The sequence below is a fragment of the Doryrhamphus excisus genome, chromosome 3 (genome assembly GCF_030265055.1).
Source record: "Doryrhamphus excisus isolate RoL2022-K1 chromosome 3, RoL_Dexc_1.0, whole genome shotgun sequence".
Classification (NCBI taxonomy): Eukaryota; Metazoa; Chordata; class Actinopteri; order Syngnathiformes; family Syngnathidae; genus Doryrhamphus; species Doryrhamphus excisus.
Window position 1 is genome coordinate 18,064,271 of NC_080468.1, and position 16,711 is coordinate 18,080,981.

Here is a 16,711-nt window from a genome sequence, read left to right on the forward strand (position 1 = left end):
CTATCCGACCCCGTCTTCCGCATCGGCCTCGTGTCCTCGTTCGATGCTGTCGCTTTAAGACGAGGAGCGATGGAGCTTCTTGTTGCCGTCTTGACTCACAGAGCCACGGCTGGTTAGCTAACACGGGAAACTTGGACCATCCATACGTCAGTACCCGGATGTACACTCGTACGGCCATCTTGTCTCCCGAGCGGGAAGGGAGGAACTCACCGTGAGTGCTTGGAACTCATCAACGATAGACAATGGAAATATTATGATCGCCATATGCGACATTAGCCTCGTATTGACCTCCATTGTTCCTCCACGGGGTCGGCCTGACCCTGACCGCCTGATGTAGTGGACGGCATCGCCGCCAGATGTCGCCCTTGCTCTTAGCAACCGTGAGTCTGCGGTCACAGAACATTTTGTTGACGCCATTCCGCCTTGTTTTGATTGACAGCAGCAAGGATTGCTAACCACGTGACGAGGTGTGGGGGTGGACGTCACCACGGGTCTCCGTGGGGTTTGGCAAAGGAAAATCCACGTTAGCTCAGAAAGCCAAAAGCAGGCTTGATCCGCTAGCTCAATGTGTAGTTCGCATGCCGGGTCGCTGGGTGGCGCCAGAGGGAGAAACCGGAAGTAGTCCCCAAGTCAGCGATTTGTTAGCGGAATTTTTAAAAGGTAAAAGTAAGGAATGCATCTTGCCAACATGGCACCCGAGTACACAAAACTAACTTTATTCCACCTCCACAAAGTCCCATAAAATATCCCAAGGATAGCTCAGCTTTCCCACGGCATCCACCGTTCAAACGGATTCATGCTGCAACTAAAGCATATTCCCCAGTCAAAATTCCCACCTTTTTCTCTTTTCCTTGGGAAATGTCCTGTGTTTTCCCAAAAGTACTTCCATATTTTGGGGTGAAAATTCCTCCTCTTCAGCCCTGAAATATTTCCCGGGAATATTTTCTGGGAAAATATGTTATATATATAAATATGTTCCTGGCAAGAAGAATATCTTGGTTATTTTGGAATTTGGGTGGATTTGTCCCCATGTCTGCTGGAATAATGACATGAGTTTCCTGATTTGTCAGACCATTTCTGGGGGTGCGAGTGAGCGGCGACCTTTGACATGGCGGTGACGCGGCGCCGGGAATTTCCCTGACAAGGAAAAGCCAGCAGAACGGGGAGTCAGCCGCGAGCTGGAAGGCCAGGGCTGAGTCAGCTTCAGGGCCGGGGGGGCGGGGGGGGGGGCAGAACCAGACCGCGACTGGGAATGAGGAACGGAGCAACAGAAACCTCACGAGTAGTGAGGCTGTTGGCCCCGCCCCCTCGGGAGAAGAATGCGTGTCGACAGGCCGGATGATGATGTCATGAAAGCGTGATGTCACACCGTCCGCTTCCTGTGGGCGTGTCATCCACGCTCGCGGTGGAAAAGTCATGGGGGGGGCATTCCTTCCCGCCGCCGCATGGAAACATCAGCCAGACGTTCCTTGTGGAGGTCAAACAGAAGATCAAATATTTACTTCATTCCGACTGCCGACCTCTGACCTCCATAAATAAACCAACCAATCACACGCTTCCACCAAGGCAGATGCTTGATGGCGGGAATTCCTGCCGCAGTTCCGCCATCAAACACCAGGGGGGGGGGGGCAATGAGCTCATGGTGTTGAAATGCTACATGCTAATATGCTAATATGCTAATATGCTAATAGCTATCGTCTGGCAGACTTTATTTTCCAGAAAATTCCCAGTTTAAAGATTGTTTTTGTGTTTTATTGTTTTCTATATTTCTTCAACTACCATAACTTCCATAATCCATCCATTCCTTTTCCACAGGATGGGATCACCTTCCCTGGAAAATACAGGACATTTCCCACAGTTCCTGGAAAACTTCCATTTTTGCAAAATAGTTAAAAAAAAAAATCTTCCGTTTTTCTTTCCGACTTTCCGTCCTGATTTCCAGGGGCTGTGTCCCGTCTCCAGATGTTGCCAGGTGTGTAGGTAGTTAGGTATTGTGGTGGCATGGAGGCGCTAGCTTCCCGCGCGTGACTAACGTAGCATGCTAATGTGATGTTTCCTCGCGGCGCTAACGAGCTGTGACCATTCGTCCGCATGGAAAAGGACACGCGTGTCGTACGCAGAGATCCCACGCTAATTGCACGGACGTGTCGGCTCGGGGCGCCGCCCGGGCCGTCGGTCGCGGCGCCCCGGGCGGCGCTCACTGATGAAGATGAGGAGTGAAACGATGTTTGCATGAGTCACATGACCTTTATGCCCCGTCAGCGTATTTTTAGCTCATCTGATTAGCGTTGGTGTTGATCACGCTAGCTGGCAGGGAGACACACGTCGCCATGATGGGAGGATGGGAAGATGGAAAGGTGGAATGATGGAAGGATGGTAGGATGGAAGGGTGGGAGGGTGGTAGGATGGAAGGACGGAAGGACGGAAAGGTGGAAGGACGGTAGGACGGAAGGACGGAAAGGTGGAATGATGGAAGGATGGTAGGATGGAATGATGAAAAGGTGGAATGATGGAAGGACGGAAAGGTGGAAGGATGGAAAGGTGGAATGATGGAAGGATGGAAAGGTGGAAGGATGGAAGGATGGAAAGGTGGAATGATGGAAGGACGGAAAGGTGGAAGGATGGAAAGGTGGAATGATGGAAGGATGGAAAGGTGGAAGGATGGAAAGGTGGAATGATGGAAGGACGGAAAGGTGGAATGATGGAAGGATGGTAGGATGGAAGGACGGAAAGGTGGAATGATGGAAGGATGGTAGGATGGAAGGATGGAAAGGTGGAATGATGGAAGGACGGAAAGGAACATAGCTGGGAAGCAGCGAGTGAGAAGGTGTGAGATGTTTATTTAGACTGAGCTCGCCAGGCGTTAGATCCAAGATGGCCGTCCAGCACCTGCTAATCGTTGTTTACATCGGGCCGCTAAGCTAGGCTAACGGGCTAGCGGCCTTCAAAGGCGCTGATCCTTGGGACAACATGCCCCGCCCACGCCTTTCACTTCCTGCCGCCGTGCCAAAGACCACATCACCTTCATCACGGATGCTCCTCTTCCTCCCATTGGCCTCCTTTCTCTCACGCCGACCATCATCATCATCATCCTCATCTCACGTCAACACCGCACCTGTGTGTGCGTGTGTGTGTGTGTGTGCGTGTGTGTGTGTGTGTGCGTGTGTGTGTGTGTGTGTGTGTGTGTGTGCGTGTGTGTGTGCGCGTGTGTGTGTGTGTGTGTGTGTGTGTGCGTGTGTGTGTGTGTGTGTGTGTGTGTGTGTGTGTGTGTGTGTGTGGCTCGATGGTGGCGACCAGCCGACCTTCTAGTCCAAACAAAGAAGATGGAACATTCTTCTTCTCCTCCTTGGTTGTTGTTGAGCGTGAGGAGGAAGAGGAGGACGAAGGTGCACATGGCGGCCACATGCTGCTATATTTAGACGCGTCTCGACCTCAGCGTCGTCCACCGTGACCTTGTGGACACGTGAATGTCAAACATCAGCAGCGAGCCGTGAGGACGTCTGGAGGACAGATGTCGGCGTCCGTCGGGGCCTCCGACCTTCTGAAGGCGTCCATCACGACCCCTCATAGGCTCCGCCCCCCTCAGTCACTCACCCGGACCACACAGAACCTGGAGACCCCCTTCACCCTTCCTTTGGTCAGCTCTCTCTCTCTCTCTCCATCCCTCTCTCTCTCTCTCTCCATCCCTCTCTCTCTCTCCCTCTCTCTCTCTCCATCCCTCTCTCTCTCTCTCTCCCTCCCAGTCAGGAATGTTGCCATCCTATAATAGTCATGCTCACACAACACACATCCATCATCCATCATCCTTCCTTCCATCATACATTCATCCATCATCCATCCATCCATCCATCATCCATCATCCTTCCTTCCATCATACATCATCCTTCCATCATACATCCATCCATCCATCATCCATCCATTCATCCATCATCCATCCAGCCGTCCATCCACCCATTCATCATCCATCCATCCATCATCCATCCATTCATCATCCATCCATCCATCATCCATCAATTCATCATCCATCCATTCGTCCATCCACCATCCATCCATCCATCATCCTTCCTTCCATCATCCAGCCGTCCATCATCCATCCATCATCCATCCATCATCCTTCCTTCCATCATCCAGCTGTCCATCATCCATCCATCATCCATCCATCATCCATCATCCATCCATCATCCTTCCATCCATCCATCCATCCATCTGTCCATCCATCCATTCATCATCCATCCATCCATCCATCCATCCATCCATCATCCAGCCGTCTGTCCATCATCATCCATCCATCCATCATCCATCCATGTGTGTACTTGTGTGCATATCTGTATGTGTATACGTACATGTGTGTGTGTGTACGTGTGTGTGTGTGTACGTGTGTGTGTGTGTACGTGTGTGTGTGTACGTGTGTGTGTGTGTACGTGTGTGAGGAAGTGACAGTCACCAAAGCCCGAATGGCCACGCCCCTGATGAACCAAAGGGGTGTCATGTGACGCCAGAGCAGGAAGTAGAGTTCTCAGAGAAGAAGGTTGCATCATCATCATCATCATCAGCGTGCTAGCATAAGAAGAAGTAATTAGCCAACGCCATTTGTGGGGGGGGGGGGGGGGGGGTCAAATGAAAGATGGATGTCCGCCCGCCGCCAGTGGACTCGAACACGGCACTAGTGCTGAGCGGTGGCTGTTGCGGTCCAGCCGGCGTGTGTTCTGGTTTCCTGTCAAGCTGTGAACAAGAAAGTGACTTTTACACGCTGCCATTAAACGCCACATGCTGCTATTTTTAGCACATCTGTCTGGAAGACACAAAATACAACCCCCCCTCCCCGGCCCCCCTCCCCCCCCCCCCCCCCAACGCCCACCCACCCTCAGCCCTCTGGCTCCTCACGGCGAGACGTCCTAATTAACGGCGGCGAGCAGACTGGGGATTTTCATCATAGGCTCCGCCCACAGACCCCCCCCCCTTCAGTTGTGGTGACACATCGTCCAACCACGCCAACACGCCATCTTGCATCCCGCTCACACTGCCACGCTTTGCTCTGATTGGACCAGGAGGCGTGGTCAGGTCTTTGCACCATGTGACACGCCCACCGAAACAGAGCGGCGGCGACATGCGGCGGTCATAAAAGTTTACACATGGCGGCTTGTCTACTTCCTGTTGGAGCCGTTTGATGACTCCATAAAGAAAGCCCCGCCCCCTCGCTCTGACCACCGCACCTTTTCTTGACTCCTTTAAAAACAGACAGAAGCAATCGAAGCTTTTATTTGTTTTCATTCCGTCTTCAGTTACACCGTGCTAGCATACACGCTACAAGTGAGTCAAGAGTCGGGTGTTCAGTCATAAGAGTCGTGTGTTCAGTCATAAGAGTCAAGTATTTCAGGCACAAGAGTCGTGTGTTCAGTCACAAGAGTCAAATGTTCAGTCATAAGAGTCGTGTGGTCAGTCATAAGAGTCGTGTGTTCAGTCATAAGAGTCGTGTGTTCAGTCATAAGAGTCGTGTGTTCAGTCATAAGAGTCGTGTGTTCAGTCACAAGAGTCAAATGTTCAGTCATAAGAGTCGTGTGTTCAGTCATAAGAGTCGTGTGTTCAGTCATAAGAGTCGTGTGTTCAGTCATAAGAGTCGTGTGTTCAGTCATAAGAGTCGTGTGTTCAGTCACAAGAGTCAAATGTTCAGTCATAAGAGTCGTGTGTTCAGTCATAAGAGTCGTGTGTTCAGTCATAAGAGTCAAGTGTTCAGTCATAAGAGTCGTGTGTTCAGTCATAAGAGTCGTGTGTTCAGTCATAAGAGTCGTGTGTTCAGTCATAAGAGTCGTGTGTTCAGTCACAAGAGTCGTGTGTTCAGTCATAAGAGTCGTGTGTTCAGTCATAAGAGTCGTGTGTTCAGTCATAAGAGTCAAGTGTTCAGTCATAAGAGTCGTGTGTTCAGTCATAAGAGTCGTGTGTTCAGTCATAAGAGTCGTGTGTTCAGTGATAAGAGTCGTGTGTTCAGTCATAAGAGTCGTGTGTTCAGTCATAAGAGTCGTGTGTTCAGTCATAAGAGTCGTGTGTTCAGTCATAAGAGTCAAGTGTTCAGTCATAAGAGTCGTGTGTTCAGTCATAAGAGTCGTGTGTTCAGTCATAAGAGTCGTGTGTTCAGTCATAAGAGTCGTGTGTTCAGTCATAAGAGTCGTGTGTTCAGTCATAAGAGTCGTGTGTTCAGTCATAAGAGTCGTGTGTTCAGTCATAAGAGTCGTGTGTTCAGTCACAAGAGTCGTGTGTTCAGTCATAAGAGTCGTGTGTTCAGAGCGGCCCCACGTTGTCCCCAGGTCCAAGATATGGGCGGAGCTAATAGGAAGAGTAGCCCTGTGTTTGAATCCTGGAACGGTGGTGCCCGGAAAGGGTGGCTGATGACTCCCCGGTGAAGGACGTATCCCTCAGAATGAGGAACACGATCCCGCCCATGACTCGGTGAGCACATGCAGGAGACCACCCAGGCTCCGAGAGCTGACACTCATGACCGACCTTCAGGCATCTTCAGGGATGAGCTTTAGTGCTTTTACAAGAATGAAGAAGATGCTCTCATGCTTCTGTTATTTCTTCTTCCTAAATGCAAATGGAGTACCAAAAAGTTCATTTAGTGTCTGAAAGATCTTCATCTCATGGTCCAATCAGACAGCCTGTGGTGTCACATGTTCATCTCATGGTCCAATCAGACAGCCTGTGGTGTCACATGTTCATCTCATGGTCCAATCAGACAGCCTGTGGTGTTGAACGGACCTCCTGGCTTTGTCCCGTAGTCCTGGTTCAGAGGTCAACTGGCTGAAAGGGCATGGGGGTGTCAGCATGCCAGTGTTAGCATGTTAACATTAACATGCTGGTGCTAGAACGTTAATGTTAGCATGCTGCTGTTTGCATACTACTGTTACCTTGCAAGTTTTAGCATGTTAGTGTTAGCATTATGGAAGTGTTAACATGTTTTAGCATGACCACGTTAGTGTTATTTTAGTGTTAGCATGTTAGTGTTAGCATTATATAAGTGTTAACATGTAAGTGCTAAGTCTTAACATTTAAGTGTTAGCATGTTAGTGTTGGTATACTTAGTGTTAGCATGTTAGCGTTCATATGTTAGGTGTCATCATGTTAAGTGTTAGCATGTAAAAGTTGTGTTAGTGTTAGCATGCATGTGTTAGCATGTTAATGGTAACATTTATGTGTTGGCATATTAGTGTTGGTATACTTAGTGTTAGCATGTTAGCGTTCATATGTTAGGTGTCATCATGTTAAGTGTTAGCATGTAAAAGTTATGTTAGTGTTTGCATGCATGTGTTAGCATGTTAATGGTAACATTTATGTGTTGGCATATTAGTGTTGGTATACTTAGTGTTAGCATGTTAGCGTTCATATGTTAGGTGTCATCATGTTAAGTGTTAGCATGTAAAAGTTATGTTAGTGTTAGCATATTCGTGTTAGTGTCATGTTGTGTGTGCTGGCATGCTAGTGTTAGCATGCTAGTGTTAGCATGCGCTGAGGGAATGTGAGGGTGATAAAGGATGGCTATGGAAGGTAAATGTTGACCCAAAGCTCACAAAGAAACCAACTGAAAGAATTTCCTTTCTTGTCGTTTCATTGCTGATAAAAGAACCCGTGAAGACGAGGAAGACGTCACACAAGATGGCTGACGCGTGTGTGTGTGTGTGTGTGTGTGTGTGAGAGAGAGCACTACACACACACACACACACACACGCGCTGTCAGCGCCCGCCGCCAAGATCCTCGGCGGCCTTGAGAACTTTCCAGAGTTCTGGAAGACGTTAGCGAGCAGACGTCGCACCCAACCACCGCCTGGAAGCAGTTCAAAGGTCACAGCAGCGGCATCACATGACATCTTCCCATGACTGACAGCTAGCATTGAGTCACTGGGACGCCCCAGACGGGTGGAGACGCTGCGCTATAAAGCCCACCTCCTCGTGTGGCCACAGGAAGCCCCCCCCCCCCCCACCCCAAGTCACATGACGCTGGCGTGTGCAGGTAGAGGTGCGGGTAGCCCCTCCCCCCGCAGGAAGTGATGACACCACATCAAACGAGGCTTCTGGCTGCTAAAAATAGACCCGTCAAACAGGAAGCGAAGATGGCGGCCATGTTGGGTTCATGGAATCAAATCACCGGCGTGAAGATGGCGCCTTCGCCAAAGATGGCCTCGGCAAGGCGACAGGAAGTGGAGGAGGAAGTCAGCTGGAAAGAACATCTCGTTATTCCTTGATGACTCATCTTCTCGTTATCCAACATTAGCATCAGCGCTAATCAAGACAATTAGCATTAGCATCAGCTCACTGGTCACATGACGCAACACAAACGCTTCTTCTTGCTCAAGTAGAAAACGGACCGGGAGATGTTCCTCAGCCTGCTTCCTGGTTCTCACGCACGTATGATGGACACATGACTTCCTGTTCTGTGTGAGCGCTTGGACTCGGCTCAGAGGAACCAGGACCACATGGACGTGGAGGCTCGGGGCGGGCATAGCGGACTTCCAGGAAGCAGTCAGGGAGGAGGAGGACCACCCTGAGAAGGTGCAGCCGGGCATCGAACGACGGTCGCAAGGCAGCGAGGCATACAGGCTGGAAGGCCACCATCTACCTTCTTGCCTCCTGGTGCCGCCCACTCATCCTGAGGCTCCGCCCCTCAGAGAAGACATCCTTCCCTCCCCTCGCCGGGACTCAGCAGAACCAGAACCACCTCAGAGCAGCAGCAGCAGCGTCGCCACATCTGGAGGTGCACGCCGCATGAAGTGAGAGGAGGAGAACTTCTGACATTTCTTCTGGGGGCGCCGCTCTGCTTCTGTAGGTTTCTTCCTCCTCCTTCCTCCGTCCTCCTCCTTCCTCCTCCTTCCTCCTCCTTCCTCCTCCTTCCTCCTCCTTCCTCCTCCTTCCTCCTCCTTCCTCACGAAGCCAACTTCTGCTCACCCGTCTGCTCCTCTGCAGAAGCAAGATGATGTGCTCCAGCACGGCTCTCCAGAGGTTCTTCATGGCGCTCTTCCTGCTCTGCTCGCCCGTGCCGCACCACGGCCGACCCATTGATGGCCACAGCGGCAGAGTGTAAGTTCTCCTCTTCTGCATGCGTGCGTGTGTTTGTGGAGGCCACCTGAGAAGGAGGTGCAGGTGAAGGTCAGGGGTCAGGGTGTGTGCGTGGTGGCCACCGGCGGTGAGAGGTCGGGTATCGGGTTCCTGAGTGGCCTCCTGAGGCGGAGCCGGCCAGGAAGCGGGCGTGTGTGCGGAGGTCGTCCGTCACAGGAGCGTCCGCGTTTGAAACGGACGATCTGGACCAGCTCTGTTTGTGTGCTCGGACCGCTCCCGTGTTTGGTTCCCAGGCTTCCCACCCTCCAACTCCGTGTTTGTGTAGGACTTAGTCGCCGCGTAACCCGATACCGCACCAAAGTACTCCCGCCGCCACGGGAAAGATAACAGCTCGGACCGCCGCCTCGGCCCATCTGGTCGGAATCAAACATCTTCTCCTCATGAGTCAGCTCTTCCTCTTCCTCCTGTCCGGCGGGGTTCCTGATCAGAATACTTGCATCAGTACGCTTCCATGTACTCTGTGTACCTTGATGCTGAGTGTGTACTGCTGTCTCTGCTTCTTCTTGTCTCCTTTTTAACCTCAATTGTAACCACTGCAAATATACCCAACCAACATGGCCGCCACACCACGTTATTATTGTACACTAACAACAAATATACCTAACCAACATGGTCGCCACACCACGTTATTATTGTACACTAACAACAAATATACCTAACCAACATGGTCGCCACACCACGTTATTTTTTTACACTAACGGGTCAATATACCTAACCAACATGGCCGCCACACCCACATTATTCTTTTACACTAACCGGTCAATATACCTCACTAACATGGTCGCCACACCAGTTATTATTTTACACTAACAGCAAATATACCTAACCAACATGGCCGCCACACCACTTTGTTCTTTTCCACTAACAGCAAGTATACCTAACCAACATGGCTGCCACACCCACATAGTTCTTTTCCACTAACGGGTCAATATACCTAACCAACATGGCCGCATTAGGACCACATTATGAGTAAAATATGAATAATAATTGTAGTGGTATGGTAGACGTATGAATAAAAAGGATGTAATATTCCGGGAACAAGGAGGAATTCCATGTTTTTTGGGGGTGGATGCATGGAAAGCGTCCAAGTTGTGGAGCGCAGCAACCGGTGTGGTGTGGTCTTCTCAGGAGGCGCTCGGTGACGCATGCGCAGCTCATGCACGACAAAGGTCGCACGCTGCAGGACTTCAAGCGCCGCATGTGGCTGCAGGAGCTCCTGGACGAGGTCCACACGGCCGAGATCCGAGACCTCCCGCCCGTCGGGCTCCCGGACCTCGGCGCCCCCGCCGGCCCCCTGCACTCCAAACCGCCCGGGGCCACCAAGAACCTGCCCCCGGGCGACGAGGAGGGCGGCGCCGCCAACCTGCCCCAGGAGACGTACAAAGACGGCGCCCTCAAAGCGGCCGGCAAGAGGAAGAAGAAAGGCCGCTCGGGGAAGAGGCGGGAAGGGGAGAAGCGGAAGAGGAGGGTGCGCTCGCTGCGCCCAGCAGCGTGGCGCTCGCTCCTCCGCCGCTTTTGAACGCTGTCACGGATGACAAAGGTGAGCGTTTGGTCATCATGTTCTTCTCAACTCCGCTGACGTCCGCGTTTGTCCTCCAGGAAGCGACGGACGCCCGAAGACTCGGGAAAGACAGCAGAAGATATTTATTGTGTTTCAAGTGGTAGACTAGATCTTTTCCCTTATTATTTATTTGCTGTGTATTTATTTTCCAAATGTATATTTTTCTACCGTCATGCACTTTAGACAAACGTTAGCTCACCTTCTCGGCGTCCTCGTCCAAAGGTCACGGTTTTGACACTTGCACTGAAGCCCCCACAGATTAAAGATATGACTTTTGACCTCTGCGCCTCCTGTCCGTCACTCCCGGCCAACAAAACACACAAGTAGCGCTTGGGGGCGCTGCGCCGCACTCTTCCGTTGGCACGGACGCAGCAATGGCGCCTCCCTCCGGTTCATCTGGTACTGCGCGGCGACGAGAAAGGGGAAAAGGAACGTCAGCGTTGAGTTGCCGTGCGAGACGCACGGAGCCGACAAGTTGGTTTTTCCGCACATGCAGCGGGAAACAAGACGGCGCCTTTCCGCCCGTGAAAGCTTCGCAGTCAACATGTCAGCACGCCTCACAAGTTCCGACCACAGATAGACGCCAACATCACGACGCGACAAGTTTGTCTTGGCCGTCACAAAACACAAAACTAAACAGGAAAGTTGATTTTCTAGCAGTCAGTCGCCCTCCGGTGGTGGCGGATGGTATGACAGCTCTTGGTGATTACTTATGCTCTTCGACGATGTATTACTGTTTACTGTTTATTGTTATTCATGTTGAGCCAATCTCTTTTCTCTAAATAAGTATTTATATCTCGTACCCTATAAACATATGTTAAAAAAGTAAAACATAGTTCGAGGGTTATGAAAAACGTAGTTCATGACTCAATATGGCTGCCAGCTGCAGTCCCGGAGATGACCTGCCGGTGGCAGCACGGCCCCGGCAATTAGACCGTAGAAGAAGAAGCACACGCGAGAACCAGCATGTCTCCTCCGGGAGGGAAGATAAACAGACCAAAAACAGTAAGAAATTATTTTATTTAAAATAAATGTCAGGGTTTATGTCAATCTACAGTAGAAGATAAACAATTTCCCCATTACCGCCCTTTTGTGGTTTTAAAACTTATAAGCTCACGAGAAAGTCGCCACCGCAGCTAGCTAGACTGCTAACATAAACAACGAGGAACCGACCGAGTAGTATGGATGGCCAAGATGCTGAAAAAACGTGTAAATGTGCCTTTATTGCATTTTCACACATCCGCAAATAGAATAAAGGTTTCACAAATCGCAAACGGTGTTTTATGAACATGAATACAGTCCAGATCGGAAAAGTCCTAAGTGGAATCTGGGCTGTTGTAGGAGCTGGCCAAGAAGCTTTTCAAGCGTCGCCGACTGCTAAGGCGAGAGAAGAAGAAGAAGCATCAGATCGTTGGCGCCGTGGTGGATGAGGGTCTCATCACCGTTCATCACCTGAGGAAGAGGAAGTCAGTCACGTGTTAGCTCACAAAGTGTTTGTTTCAAATGTTTCTCACCGTCCGACATGTTCTCTAGTACCAGTCCAAGAGCCAACATCACTTTGTCTGGGAAGAAGAAGCGAAAGCTGCTCAAACAGCTGCAGCGCCTCCACAGGGACAAGGCTGGAATGGAAGGTAAACGGCTAGCTTAGCATCAGATTGAGACATGAACAGCTAGCTCGGCATGGGGCTGTATAGCATGCTAACAGGAAGGTAAACAGCTAGCTCGGCATGAGGTTGTATAGCATGCTAACAGGAAAGTAAACAGCTAGTTCGGTATGAGGTTGTATAGCATGCTAACAGGAAGGTTAAAGGCTAGCTGCTTCGGGTCATATAGCATGCTAACAGGAAGGTAAAGAGCTAGCTGGTATGGGGTTGTTTAGCATGTTAACAGGAAGATAAAGACCTAGCTGGCATTGGGTTATATATCATGCTACCAGCAAGGTAAAGAGCTAGCTAGCATGGTATTATATAGCTTATTAACAGGAAGGTAAAGAACTAGCCAGCATTGGGTTATATAACATGCTAACAGGAAGGTAAACAGCTAGCTGGCATGAAGTCATATAACACGCTAACAGGAAGGTAAACAGCTAGCTGGCATGGGGTTATATAGCACGCTAACAGGAAGGTAAACAGCTAGCTGGCATGAAGTCATATAGCATGCTAACAGGAAGGTAAACAGCTAGCTGGCATGGGGTTATATAGCACGCTAACAGGAAGGTAAACAGCTAGCTGGCATGAAGTCATATAGCATGCTAACAGGAAGGTAAACAGCTAGCTGGCATGAAGTCATATAGCACGCTAACAGGAAGGTAAACAGCTAGCTGGCATGAAGTCATATAGCATGCTAACAGGAAGGTAAACAGCTAGCTGGCATGAAGTCATATAGCATGCTAACAGGAAGGTAAACAGCTAGCTGGCATGAAGTCATATAGCATGCTAACAGGAAGGTAAACAGCTAGCTGGCATGGGGTTATATAGCACGCTAACAGGAAGGTAAACAGCTAGCTGGCATGAAGTCATATAGCACGCTAACAGGAAGGTAAACAGCTAGCTGGCATGAAGTCATATAGCACGCTAACAGGAAGGTAAACAGCTAGCTGGCATGAAGTCATATAGCACGCTAACAGGAAGGTAAACAGCTAGCTGGCATGAAGTCATATAGCACGCTAACAGGAAGGTAAACAGCTAGCTGGCATGAAGTCATATAGCATGCTAACAGTAGTTTTTGCCTTCCAGTGGAAGCAGCAGCCCTTCCCCCAAAGAAGAAGGGGACGGTGTCGGGTCCAAGGCAGGAGAAGACGAAAGGCCGCCAGGATGTTGACATGGTAGACGTGGAATAATAATAATAATAATAATAGAAGTCACGTTGGGCTTGTTTCCATGCTAACAAGATGATAGCATGTGGTAATATTGACATATAGAAAGGTTATCTCAAGATTCTCTGGTGACGTCAAATAAAACGAATATATTGACGTGAAATAGGGGATTGTTTTATAATAAATGTTTTATTTGCTCTGCCATAAAACAAACGGAATCGTTTCTTTTCATTTCTAAATGCGTTTTTACGACTTGGGAGACAAGTGGGCCGGCCCACGTGATTGTTCCGAATCACGGCAGCCCCCCCCCCAGGACAAAAGCTAAAATGGGTCAGCTGGTCGCTACCAGCCAGCTCGGAAGGTTTCTTCATCCAGACGCCAGCCGCCGGTGGGCTCGGTACCGCGCCCTTTGATCGGTGGGCTCGGGATGGAGGCGGCCGCTCATGGGCTCCCCGGGACGGAACCGCAGTGAAGACGACACCGCCGCGCCGGCACCATCAGGTGCGTTCGTTTGATTTCACGGTTCGGTACGGTACCCGCACACCGGTACCGGGCGGCTCATTCTCGCGCCGTTTGCCGTCAACCGGCTCACGAGACCCGCAATTCCAGCGCGATTTGAGGCCATTGAAACCAGGCTGCTCTTTGTTGTCGGATTCTAACGTTCGTTGTCAGGCCGGCCTCGTCCAAACGTCTCTGGGGCGTTAAACCGTCGGTTCGGGAGCAACGCCGGTTCCGAGAAACCCAACACGAAGATGTTTAAATGATGAAAGTCATCGTCAGCTACATGCTAGTTAGCTAGCTGTGTCATGTGTGGTGTTTACATTGTTTGTTTCCTGTGGCATCGGTGGACTTTAAATGCCCAGACAAGGACAAGGTCCATCCCGGTAGCCCAGGGATTAGGACACACGGAACCGAGATAAGGACAATTCACGCCGTGCCAGTCTAAAGTCCCGTTCTATGGACTTTAAGACTGAAGGGTTCTTGGTTCCCAAGGAGGCGGCTGCGTGTTCTGTTCTGGTGAGGTGGTCTAGTCTTTGGTCTAAAAAAAGGAAGGCATCTTTTTCGATGTTCTATTTTTACTCCATTTGCTCCCCTTTCTTCTTCTGCTGTCCTCACGTGCGGACGCTCGCCTGTGTTGGCGTCCCACAGGGCTCATGGGAAACCGCTAATGCTAATGGCGTCCCACAGGGCTCATGGGAAACCGCTAATGCTAATGCTAATATTAGCCTGTCTTTCTTTGTCTTCATGTCAGCGGTTCTTCCTTGAAAGACTTTCCAGAGCATCCGTGGACCTTCTCCCGCCATGACTCGCACACTTTGGAGGATGCTGGGCCTGCTTGTGGTCGTGGTCGCGGCGGGGGCGGAGCCAGACACGTGTTTCTCCAGACAGCACCAGGGCGCCATGGTGGATGTCCGACGGGCCTTAAACAGAACGGGCGCCGCCATGGAGGCCCGCGCGGTCCGCTCGGAGCAGGACTGCGTCCTGGCCTGCTGCTCTCTGCAGGTGAAGCCAGGTGAGTGGGCGGCACGGGGCGTCACGGGGCGGCACGCCGTCCAGTCCGGGCTCCTGATGGCATTGCTTCCTGTTTGGTAGGCGCCAGGTGCAACATGGCGGTCTTCAATGCCAACAAGAGCGGCGGCGAGGACAACTGCTTCCTGTTGCACTGCCCCCGCGAGCAGGACTGTCTGCTGCGGGCGCAGCCGGGCGTGCGCACCTACGACATCTACAAAGGTCCGCCCAAGCGCCGCCGTCCGCACGCCACGCTCTTCTTGGCAGGCTGTTGTGTTAAAGTGATGTCTTCTGCTCAGGCGTCCTTCATACGGCCACGGTTAGGCCCGGCGCCGTGACGACAACCGCCGCACCGCCGCCTCCTGCCCCCGCCGCGCTCACCACGACTCCGGGCGTCACGGCCACGCCCACAAAGAGGTGGAGCAAGACCAGCAAGAAGCAAAGTAAAACCAGCAGGAAGGGGAAAGGTCATGTGACCGCCCACAACACGACCACGGCCGCCGTGACGGCGAGCGAGGATGCGCTCGTGACGACCTCGACTCCTCCCACCACCACATCGACTCCTCCCACCACGACATTGACTCCTCCCACCACTTCTACTACTCCTCCTCCAACCACTACCACTACTACTACTACTACTACTACTACTACTACTACTACTACCACCACCTTGGCTCCTCCCACTTCAATATCCATCACCTCCATGGCTCCTCCCACCACTACCACTTTTACCATGGCTCCTCCCACCACTACCACTTTTACCATGGCTCCTCCCACCGCTTCCACTTTTGCCATGGCTCCTCCCACCACCATGTCCACTGCAGCTGAGGCTCCTCCCATCACGACGGCCTTGACGACAGCGGCCCCTCCCATCACCCCTCCTCCGCACACGACTGTGGCGCCGCCCACATCAACCAGCAGAGCATCTGCGAGTCAGGATGCGGTCATCGACCCTCACGTGCTGACCGACCCCGCCCTCCAGAACAGGGCCATCGGTCAGAGCAAAGCGGCGGCCGGGGGGGCTCTGAGAAGCGGCGCGGTGGCGTTCGTGGTCCTCGGCATCGCCGCGCTGATGGCGACCCTGGCGGTTGGCGGCCGCAAGGCGATGGAGTCGTTCGACAGACGGCATTACACCAGACTGGAGCTCAATGACCTGCACTATGACGTGTGACCCCCCCACCCCACACCATTAGGGGCGTGGCCAGGGAAGATCAGAATGAGGGGTGTGGCTCCATCAGTTCCAGAGGGACTGTCCGGACAAAAGGGAGTGAACAGCAATACTTTGGTCCTCAGGAAGCTTCTTAATCAATCGACTTGCATGTCTTCTTTTTACACTTTACACCACGCAGTTCTTTACTAGCTGCTGCATTTTCCAACGACTTGTTTTCCCTCGCCCAAACACTGGCGTGCACGACTCATATGGCGTGCACTATTTTGCTACCTGTTTGTATCGAGCTGCTGTAGCGCCGTCCCGCCGCCAGGCGGCAGCAGCTGACCGCATCACTTCTGTTATTTTTGTTATTCCTGTTTTTTCTTCTTGTTTTTCACTGCCGTTTGGTTGTTTTTAGTTCTCGTAGCCCAAGTGATGCTTTGGGTACGTTTGGAAATGGGTGTTATCTTCTTGTAAACATTAAAAAATGTGATTTTTGGAAGGCCTTGTTTGAATCCAAGTACATCACATCTAAAACAAAACTTAGAGGAAAAGCTAAAGGAATGTTTAT

General features: G+C 51.3%; 3 protein-coding genes across 4 annotated transcripts; all 3 read left to right on the forward strand.

The window, feature by feature from the left end:
* The first annotated feature begins 2,414 nt into the window (after nucleotides 1–2,414).
* Nucleotides 2,415–11,171, forward strand: pthlha (parathyroid hormone-like hormone a). Its single transcript, XM_058067499.1, has 5 exons — nucleotides 2,415–3,637; nucleotides 6,303–8,811; nucleotides 8,953–9,066; nucleotides 10,234–10,645; nucleotides 10,705–11,171. Exons 3-4 carry the CDS (start codon nucleotides 8,960–8,962, stop codon nucleotides 10,622–10,624), a joined length of 498 nt encoding a protein of 165 aa, XP_057923482.1. The 5' UTR covers nucleotides 2,415–3,637; nucleotides 6,303–8,811; nucleotides 8,953–8,959; the 3' UTR covers nucleotides 10,625–10,645; nucleotides 10,705–11,171.
* Nucleotides 11,172–11,558: 387 nt separating this feature from the next.
* Nucleotides 11,559–13,697, forward strand: c3h11orf98 (chromosome 3 C11orf98 homolog). The gene is made up of 4 exons (XM_058067500.1): nucleotides 11,559–11,671; nucleotides 12,008–12,132; nucleotides 12,200–12,297; nucleotides 13,402–13,697. Exons 1-4 carry the CDS (start codon nucleotides 11,633–11,635, stop codon nucleotides 13,503–13,505), a joined length of 366 nt encoding a protein of 121 aa, XP_057923483.1. The 5' UTR covers nucleotides 11,559–11,632; the 3' UTR covers nucleotides 13,506–13,697.
* Nucleotides 13,698–13,779: 82 nt separating this feature from the next.
* On the forward strand, nucleotides 13,780–16,642 carry mansc1 (MANSC domain containing 1). Of its 2 annotated transcripts, none has more exons than XM_058067484.1 (4): nucleotides 13,780–13,982; nucleotides 14,734–14,994; nucleotides 15,075–15,212; nucleotides 15,290–16,642. In XM_058067484.1, the coding sequence occupies exons 2-4, from the start codon at nucleotides 14,784–14,786 to the stop codon at nucleotides 16,159–16,161; spliced, it is 1,221 nt and encodes a 406-aa protein (XP_057923467.1). In that variant the 5' UTR covers nucleotides 13,780–13,982; nucleotides 14,734–14,783; the 3' UTR covers nucleotides 16,162–16,642. The 2 variants fall into 2 exon arrangements, with proteins under 2 accessions (XP_057923467.1, XP_057923468.1); XM_058067485.1 differs by lacking the exon at nucleotides 13,780–13,982 and adding an exon at nucleotides 13,996–14,498.
* The last annotated feature ends 69 nt before the right edge of the window (nucleotides 16,643–16,711 follow it).

Bases quoted from the DNA above. Each gene is read 5' to 3' on its own strand.
- pthlha (XM_058067499.1), top strand. From the start codon at position 8,960: ATGATGTGCTCCAGCACGGCTCTCCAGAGGTTCTTCATGGCGCTCTTC. The intron at 9,067-10,233 runs GTAAGTTCTCCT...TGGTCTTCTCAG, and splicing joins GATGGCCACAGCGGCAGAGT to GAGGCGCTCGGTGACGCATG.
- mansc1 (XM_058067484.1), top strand. From the start codon at position 14,784: ATGACTCGCACACTTTGGAGGATGCTGGGCCTGCTTGTGGTCGTGGTC. The intron at 14,995-15,074 runs GTGAGTGGGCGG...CCTGTTTGGTAG, and splicing joins CTCTCTGCAGGTGAAGCCAG to GCGCCAGGTGCAACATGGCG. The intron at 15,213-15,289 runs GTCCGCCCAAGC...TCTTCTGCTCAG, and splicing joins CACCTACGACATCTACAAAG to GCGTCCTTCATACGGCCACG.
- c3h11orf98 (XM_058067500.1), top strand. From the start codon at position 11,633: ATGTCTCCTCCGGGAGGGAAGATAAACAGACCAAAAACA. The intron at 11,672-12,007 runs GTAAGAAATTAT...GGGCTGTTGTAG, and splicing joins AGATAAACAGACCAAAAACA to GAGCTGGCCAAGAAGCTTTT. The intron at 12,133-12,199 runs GTCAGTCACGTG...CATGTTCTCTAG, and splicing joins CATCACCTGAGGAAGAGGAA to TACCAGTCCAAGAGCCAACA.